The sequence below is a fragment of the Poecilia formosa genome, unplaced genomic scaffold (assembly GCF_000485575.1).
Source record: "Poecilia formosa unplaced genomic scaffold, Poecilia_formosa-5.1.2 Scaffold608, whole genome shotgun sequence".
Classification (NCBI taxonomy): Eukaryota; Metazoa; Chordata; class Actinopteri; order Cyprinodontiformes; family Poeciliidae; genus Poecilia; species Poecilia formosa.
In genome coordinates this window covers 1-8670 of record NW_006800547.1, presented here as the reverse complement: position 1 = coordinate 8670, position 8670 = coordinate 1, and the positions used below count along the sequence as shown (strand labels likewise).

The 8670-nt window shown below is 43.6% G+C and overlaps 1 protein-coding gene and 1 pseudogene across 1 annotated transcript; one reads left to right on the top strand and one right to left on the bottom strand.

Annotated features, from left to right (window-relative positions):
* Positions 1-3262: 3262 nt before the first annotated feature.
* LOC103130108 (stonustoxin subunit alpha-like) lies at positions 3263-6390 on the top strand. The gene is made up of 4 exons (XM_007541415.2): positions 3263-3311; positions 3822-3946; positions 4603-4669; positions 5138-6390. The coding sequence occupies exons 1-4, from the start codon at positions 3263-3265 to the stop codon at positions 5767-5769; spliced, it is 873 nt and encodes a 290-aa protein (XP_007541477.2). The 3' UTR covers positions 5770-6390.
* A 6-nt stretch (positions 6391-6396) lies between these two features.
* Positions 6397-7279, bottom strand: LOC103130130 (sodium/calcium exchanger 1 pseudogene; annotated as a pseudogene).
* Between the last annotated feature and the right edge of the window lie 1391 nt (positions 7280-8670).

The following is an 8670-nucleotide window of genomic DNA, read 5'->3' as shown; positions in this document are numbered from 1 at the left end:
GCCCCCCACCTTCTTCAAATCAGCCAAAATTGGGGTCAATCAACTCGGTTACGTTTGTGCTGGTTTGTGCAGCAGAATTTTTCGTTTGTGCCGCTGTCATTTTAAAGATATAAATAAATGTTTCCACAGGTCAGCCAAGGTCAACCAACCCCCCCCCTTCTTCAAATCAGACAAAATTGGTGTCAAACGTTTGTGCTGGTTTGTGCAGCAGAATTTTTCGTTTGTGCCGCTGTCATTTTAAAGATATAAATAAATGTTTCCACAGGTCAGCCAAGGTCAACCAACCCCCCACCTTCTTCAAATCAGACAAAATTGGTGTCAAACGTTTGTGCTGGTTTGTGCAGCAGAATTTTTCGTTTGTGCCGCTGTCATTTTAAAGATATAAATAAATGTTTCCACAGGTCATCCAAGGTCAACCAACCCCCCACCTTCTTCAAATCAGACAAAATGGGTGTCAATCAACTCGGCTACGTTTGTGTTGGTTTGTGCAGCAAAATTTTTTGTTTGTGCTGCTTTGGCTTTGAAGATATTAATGAAAGTGTAAAGGTCAAAAGGTCAACCAGCCCCCCCACTTTTATGAAATCCAACTTTCTCTATATCTTTAAAATGACAGCGGCACAAACGAAAATTTTTGCAGCACAAACATAGCACTAATGTTTGACACCCATTTTGTCTGATTTGAAGAAGGTGGGAGGGCCAACTTCACTCAGGTCTACATAATCATGTCTATGGGGAAGAGACTCTATGGCCACATGAGAGAAGGATCCAAGTGTTCGGTAATTAATGTTTGAACTGAATTATGTTTCGTGGACAATGCTACAGAGATGATGCTAATGTCATGTTTTCCGTTTGTCCTCTTCTAGAGGTGCCACTGCCGATTGTTATACTCTGTGGTTGATTTCAGCTTGTATGTGAAGCTGTTTCTCCTCTGTTAGTGCTAACCGCGTTATTAGCCCGCCATTTCGCCGAAGCTAAGGTTTTCTACCGTTTGAAATATGGTCCATTTATTTCTCCATATATTGAACCTCATTTTTTCAACTCGGAGAAAAAATGTCTTTTTGAGAATAAAGAAGCCCTTCTATTTGAAGCTCTGTGTGCTGTATTAATCCCGGCTTCATTACCTTGAAAAAGAACAACAAAATATTACAACCATAATCTGCAGGACTTTTCTTTGTAGTTTCCTTCTAGGGATTAATTTCTTTGTGCATTTTAATCGTTAATGTTTTATCATTTTATGCTGAACTTCAGTGTTATCCTTTTCATGATTTTGGGCGTTTGATTTGTGTGCAGGGAACATCCTCTCCTAAAGCATTAATGCCCTCTTGGTTCTGCCTTAGCATTTGCTTAGCTGACACTTAGAGGAACTTCATTTCTCCTGCTGTTTTACATGTGTATGTTGTTGTGTGCCATCTATTTGATCACTTATGATAATCTTTAGAAAGGAGCCGGGAGCTGGTGGGAACTGTACAGTGACAAGCAGAAGGTCTAATTCTCCAGATATCAGATTGTCTTCGGTTGCTGGCAGCCTCCATGTGTTGGGATTCAGGGCATTTATATAGTTGATCTCATATCAGAGATCAAAAGGAGGAGTGTTGCAAATATTAATTTAATTATGCCAGTTTTAACTTTAGTGGATGTTGAAATATTAGACAGATCTTGATTGTTTTGAGGCCCCCTTAAATTAAGTTAGATTTAGACTCATGGTTTTATAGACATCAATGAACATCACTGCTATTCCTCTGAGTGATGAGGAATCAGGATGTTTGTCGGCCCGGCCGCCATCTGATTGAACGTCAGCCTGATGCTGTGGAGACCACTGCTAACCGGAAGTGCTACGCTCCAAGCTAACATGTGCTAGCCATGCACAGCTGCAGCTAACCACTGCATTTGTTTCTAAGACTGGAGCAAACATGTGCTTGCCGTGCACACACTGCTAGCTGTTAGCCAAGCAGCTAACTGTTTCCTGGTTTTTTACTTGGACGTAGCAGCTGAGCTAACCCCTGAAGTTCGTGTTTTGGCAGAGATAAAATAGTTTAGAAAAAAGTTTCAGTGTTATTTATATTGCATTTTTCTGTGGTGTTTTGCATTGTTGATGCACAGATCTGCAGCTGAAGCTAGCAGAGCTTCATTCTACTGATTACTTTAATCTACAATAGTTTGGTAAGGTGAGATTTTAAGGGGATTTGTCCCAAACAAATCCCCTTAAAATGCCCCGTTCTCTTAAAGCTGATGGTTTCCTGTTTTTTGTTGTGAACGACTAAAACTCAATTAATATTACTATTTATGCTGTTGTAATAGAACATTTAATTTTTACTATTTCATTTATTTCATTTTAATTTGATCTAAATTTGTGCATATGAATGTTTTTCTTTGTCACCGTGTGATCGCGCCAAGTCTCGTTCTCCTGTAGGGGGAGCCAGAGGTTTCTGAGTGGACTCCTTGTTTCCCTCATTTCCTGCCAGTCTTGTTTTTGGTTTTTTTCTGAAATGGTTTCCTCCAGCGGGTTTGGGGCGGTGGCTCTGTGGTCCACCTGGTTCAGACTTTGGGTGTTTTGCTGTGACTGTAGAATCAGGTGATGTTTGTTTGAACGATGTTTGGCTTAATTACTGAGAAGACTGAAGAAGAAGAAGAAGAAGAAGAAGAAGGGTTTCTGGGAGGTTGTTTTCTCGGGTCTCAGAATCCAGAGTTGTGAAATAAAGTGAATCTCTCTCTTTCTGTTCGTAGAGCGATGGAGGATGAAAAGTCATTTACTTTCCTTCACTAACCAGGGGAATCTTTGATCCTTTTCTTTGCTTAATTTCTTAATAAAATAATAATCAAAATGCATTTTGATTTCGTTCTTGAGTGTGTTTCACCATTGGTAAGATTTATTCATTTCCTTAACACTTTCAAACAGAAATGAAGATGAAGATTAATCTTATGGGGACAAACTCTCATTCTTTGACAGAAATTTCCACAAAACTGTTTTCAAATTAAACATTACTGAATTTAATATAGAGCTAATCTGGTCAACAAGCCTGACCTCTGACCTGGACTGACCGTCGCTGTTGATCACTTTATCCATATTTCATGCTTTATTCTTACATATTTGTGGTGACGTAGTTATGGGATTTTAAAGGTCACTCTCTGGGCTAAAGGTCATGTTTATTACGGGGTGAAATCTTTTTATTGGCCATCTACTGTGGCAACACCCCCCTCTGTAAGTCAGCTTCGGATTGGTTGATGAGTTCTTCTTGATGGCTCCTTCTGCAGAAGCGCGATGATGGTCCGACTCGCTCCAACCAATCAGAGGCTCCTCAGGATTTGGTTGGGTTAGAATTTCATCATCAATTTCATTCATGAAAACTTCCGGGCTTGATCGGATCCGTGAGAATTCACTCCTTAAGTTTCCCTTTGCATCCAAGCCAGATCCAGTATCGGCCTGACCTCGTCACCAGAACTGGCTGGCAGGTCCAAAGGGACTGCCTGGATGTCTGACCCAGAGGTCTGTCCGGTGCACCACGGCCGTCCTGCAGACCCGCTGCATCTGTCCAGAACCCGCTTTACTGGCCTAGATTACACAGAGCAATTTAAACTTTTATTTCACATAATGTAGACATTAAATCCACGTCTGGACCCTGACCGCTCTGGTGGCCAAACCTCTGGCAGCAACATTTCCTTACATTGAGGAGGGAAAATCAGAAACAATTAAAGGATTATTAATTAACTCGCTTAACTTGTATATCTCGTCAGAAACAAATTTCAGACATCTGAAATACGAGCATGGTGAGGCCGATTTTATGTTAAAACGGCCTGCCATAATGTCTAACGTCGCTCTGGAGGAAACTCCTCCCACTCCGGCTCCCCGTCACTTCTCCCATCTGGCGGTAAACAAACGGACCCTCCTGGAACCAGCTTCCTGGTTCTGCTGCCACCGGAAGCTCAGAAAACCGGAGAAGCTCGGCAGGTAAGACCGACACCAGGTGGACACTTCCTGTCCGCCGGAGGACTCTTTATTTTATGATATTTTTAGTAAGCTTCCAAGTTCCTTAAACACGCAGCATCGGTGAGAACAGGTTTAAACGGACCGTACAGTGGTTTCAGAAATATTTGCTAAATTTATTAACCATGCTTTAAAAATAATCCAAGAAATAATCGGACCATTTTCCTTTAATTTGCTTTAAAAATGTAAAAGTATTTTTGCCAATGAAAGATTTCTGAACAAACCATAAATATAAGCTTGAGTCAGTGACTTCACTTCATTTTGTTCTTTATCAAAGTTTTACAGGTATTATTACAGAAGTCAAATGTTTAAGTGAAAGAATAAACTTTAATATGAAAGTTTGTTGGAATCTGTCAGTATTCAATATTTTAATTATATAAAATATAGTTTCTAAAAAGTAAGCGTCGCCTCATTTTTGCCTCATTTAAATTAAACTTTTATCCTGAGCCGTCTGGAGGTGTATGCACATTTATGACCCTGAATGGATCATAAAAAACCTGATTTAACTTCCTGTTTCCTGCAGATGGTTAGAGGTGGGGGATTAACTACGTGTCCTCAGGAGGTCTACCTGCAGGTCCAGACCAGCTGAGTGCTTTCAGTGGATGTTTGTGTCCTCTCAGGGTGGAGACATGTCCTCAGACCAGGAGCAGCCGCTCACTGCACTGATGCCCAGCGAGCTGACCCCAGGTAAGACCTCAGTCTAGCTGCTCTCTGAGTGGCTCCACCTGTAGGCCCCGCCCCATCTTCTTTTGCTAAACCTTGTGTGACTTGACAAAACCTGTGTGTTACTGGTTGGACTTCCGCTAATGTGCTAACAGTTTAGCTAGCTTCTTGGTTAGTGGTTTTGCTAGCGTAAACGTTTAGTGCGCTTAGCTTCCCCTGAATTAATTTGTCCAGATAAATTCTGAATCATTGATTTTCTTGGCTGTTTTATAAACTTTCAGTTGGACAAAGTTCAACATCTGTGTTGAAGTTTTGATTGTCACCCATTAAAAGTTTTTTAGACGTTTATGCACATGCTTTTATTTTGAAATGTATTTAAGCAGGAGTTCTATTTCCTCTCGTCATTTTTTTTTCTAAAACTTTATTGAGCGTTATTAACTAAACAAATACACATAAAAAAACACATGAACTCTGATGTCTCATGTTCTAAAGCCGACCCGTTGGACCCATCGGACCCGTCGGACACGTTGGACCCATCGGACCCGTCGGACACGTTGGACACGTCGGACCCGTTGGACCCGTCGGACCCGTTGGACCTCGCCCTGGACCCAGACACCGCCAACAGCTGGCTCCTCGTGTCTCCGGACCTGCGCAGGGTGACGGTTTCGGACCGGTACCAGAACTACCCGCAGAACCCGCAGCGGTTCAACGCGGAGCTGCAGGTTCTGAGCCGGGCGGCGCTGACGGGTCGCCATGGCTTCGATGTGGACTGGATGAGCACCGACAACCGGGCCACCGTCGGCGTCGCTCTGGCGTACGAAAGTGTTCCCAGGAAGGGAGCGGGCCGGGCCGCGTTTGGGCGGAACCGGGCGTCCTGGTTCTTCGCAGCAGAGGGAGATGTTCTGACTGCGTGGCACGGCGGGGAGAAGTGGACCTATGATGTTCCTGATGACGGCTATGAGCGGGTCCGTGTCCGTTTGGACCACGCTGGGGGGGTTCTGTCCTTCTTCCTGCTGACTGAAACCGGGCCGAGTCACGTTCACACTTTCAGAACCGAGTTCACCGAGGCGCTCTATCCGGGTCTCTGCGCTCGCTCCACCGCCAGCTACGCTGGGTTCTGCTGAGGCCCACCGGGCCAGAACCAGAACCGGCCAGAACCCCTGAGTGAGCAGAAACCAAGTCTTGTTCCAGGAAGAAGCGGACCGGTTCTGAACAATGACCCGAGTTAAAGCGGATCCAGATGAGGCCGGAAACCGTCAACATCAGAACCGGGTCTTGTTGCTGTTTATTTCCGGATGGGGGCGGGGCTTATTTTCATCTAAATTACCAGTTTATTTAATGATTGCCATAAGCAGTTATAATAATTATGAATTATTACAGACTCCAGTAAATCATCCAAACATTCAGGGTGTGTTTAACGTCCCAGTTAAAGCTCTGGTTTCCAGGCAGCCGTTCCCAGTTGGAAGATCCGAGACACTGAAGACAGAAGTCGACTCATCATCACTCACTAAACTTTAATATTTTGAGGAGAAACTGCATTCAACAACCAATCACATGGCAGAATAAAGACGAAGGGACCTCTTGGCTGCTCAGGTCTCTGTGTGGCGGTGGGTTCAAAGTTCATGCAAGACAAAACATTGTGCACAACTAAAGGTGGAGGAGGAATCACTCAGGGAAGTCAGCAGCCCTCTGCAGACGCATCCAGAGGCTTTCTGTCCAAACCGGGCCGGACGCCGGGCCTGAAGGGCCTGAAAAGCTGCTTACATTCAAAGAAAACCCCTGAAGCTGTTTGGACCCGGCTGAACTTCAAAATACCTGAAAGAACTCACTTTAAATATAATCTGAAAGTATAAGATAACTTAGAGGAAAACATGCAGCATTCTGGGTCCAACAGAACATTTTAAAGATGGTTCTACCGAAACCAGAACACAGAGTGTGCACCAACACACTGAAAACCTGAACAACTGGAACCAGAACCTTACAGACATGTTACAGGAAGTCAGGGGAACCAGCAGGGCTGACCCAAACATCTTGGTTAATGCTAAATTCTGACTGTCAGGCCAGAACCTGAAGGAACCCGAAACCCACCAGAACCTCTCAGGAACTCAGTCTTTACAGAAACATTCATTATAGGAACCCGTTACAATCAGATGATCTGATGGACCGAAGACAAACCGTCCAAATTGCAATTTCAGTTTGAAGCACGTGGCCTAGAAGCCCTTGACGTGGCAGTACGCCTCCAGCGACGAGAAGATGATGTACATCAACCACAGGCTGAAGAACAGGCAGGAAGTCAGGATTTTAGGAACACGCGGCCCACCGAGCTCCCCGCCGATGGCCGGCCGGCGCCGGTAGATCAGGACGGCGATGCAGATGAAAGCAAAGATGGTGAAGAGCGTGACAGAGAAGGCCAGCGTTCCCGGGTCCACCCTGAACTCTTGGCCCTTGCTGTAGTGGTAGACGGCGGCGATGGACCACGCCACACCAATGCCCAGGAAGACGTTGACAGCGTTACTTCCTGTAACGTTCCCGATGGAGGCGTCCGCGTATTGGTCCTGGATCGCTGCCACTTTACTGGCAAATGTGTCTGATGAAGAGACGGAGAAAACAAAAAGCTCTTTCAGTCGCTTTCCTCTTTAGATTCGGCTGCTTCTCAGTCAGTGAAAGCAGCCATCACACTCCTGCTGTTCAGCGTTTTTGCTAACTTTGAAAATGCTCAGTGCGCTTAGCTTTCCCTAAATGAATTTCTCCACAGAAATTCTAAAGCGATAATTTACTGGGCTGTATTGTAAGCTTTCAGTTGAGTGAAGTTCACCGTGTGCTGAGGTTTTGGTTTTCACCTGTTGTGAATTCTGCAGGTGGTTAGACATTTATGTTCCTGCTCCTATTTTGAAGTGGGATCTCAGGCTGTAGTTCTACAGTAAACTGGTTAATGCTTTCTGACTGAAGCATTCCTGGCGCCGCCAGGAATCTTGGGCCCCCTGACAAAAAACTTTGTTTGGGCCCCCCTGTGCAGCTGCTGTTACAATTTTTTGAGTCTATTTGACCCATAAAAAGTGTCACAATTTTAAAGGCCTGCATCTGCTTTGCTTTCTTTGGTTCAATACTGATAATCAGCACAATATTTACTGCTCATGAATCTAACATCCAACAGTCCACATCCAGTATGCAGGTAGGTTGTTTATTTTTTTTAATTAGTTTTAGATACTGAAATGTCTCCCCATGAGCAACAGTCAAAAGCAACGTGCAAAATATACATAAAGCAATCCAGACTTCTCAAAATGTTGCATTTTATTCAGGCTGCAGTACAACTTTAATAAAAAATATGTTTTCTCCATATTAGTTAAAGCTGTCACCATGTCATAGCAGTTTGTTATGAGACAGATAATCTGTGAAAACAATCAATCTCCTCCATCTCCTTCCTGAATTACTATTACTGGTTAAAGTAATGAACCGTTCTGACCAGAACAACCAATCAGAACCAGGAGGAGGGTCTTAGTGCTGTCAATCATCCTCATTCACTCACTGCTAAATGTGCTAATGGTGGAGAAACAACTTATCATTACAAGAAACCGTTTATCTGCCATCATTGGTACCTATGCTAACTAAACTGAGCATTCACAGTTTGAATCTGCACAGCTCTGTGCTATGCTAGCTGCAGAATAGCACAAATTGAGGGGGAGGAAGGATGAGCAGCACCACATGAGATTGTGATTGACAGCACTAAAACTCTCCTGCCATTGACTGGTTGTTTGTAGCACTGGGAGAAGGCAGAGGAAATAGATTTTTCACAGATTACGTCTCATACCAAACTGTCACAACATAATGACAGTTTTAAAAAATATGTGAAAAAAATATATTTATATAAAAGTTACATACTGCAGTTTTAATTTCACTCAGGAGAGGACGGGTCAAGAGGGACGTGGGTTAGAGCTGCTGCTGACTGACTCGTCTGTTAAGTGGTAAAAGGTAGAATATGAATATGTTGGTAATTTTTTTTCTTTAATTCATTAATGCTAGTGAAA

Bases quoted from the DNA above. Each gene is read 5' to 3' on its own strand.
- LOC103130108 (XM_007541415.2), top strand. From the start codon at position 3,263: ATGGTCCGACTCGCTCCAACCAATCAGAGGCTCCTCAGGATTTGGTTG. The intron at 3,312-3,821 runs GTTAGAATTTCA...GTCGCTCTGGAG, and splicing joins GCTCCTCAGGATTTGGTTGG to GAAACTCCTCCCACTCCGGC. The intron at 3,947-4,602 runs GTAAGACCGACA...GTGTCCTCTCAG, and splicing joins AAACCGGAGAAGCTCGGCAG to GGTGGAGACATGTCCTCAGA.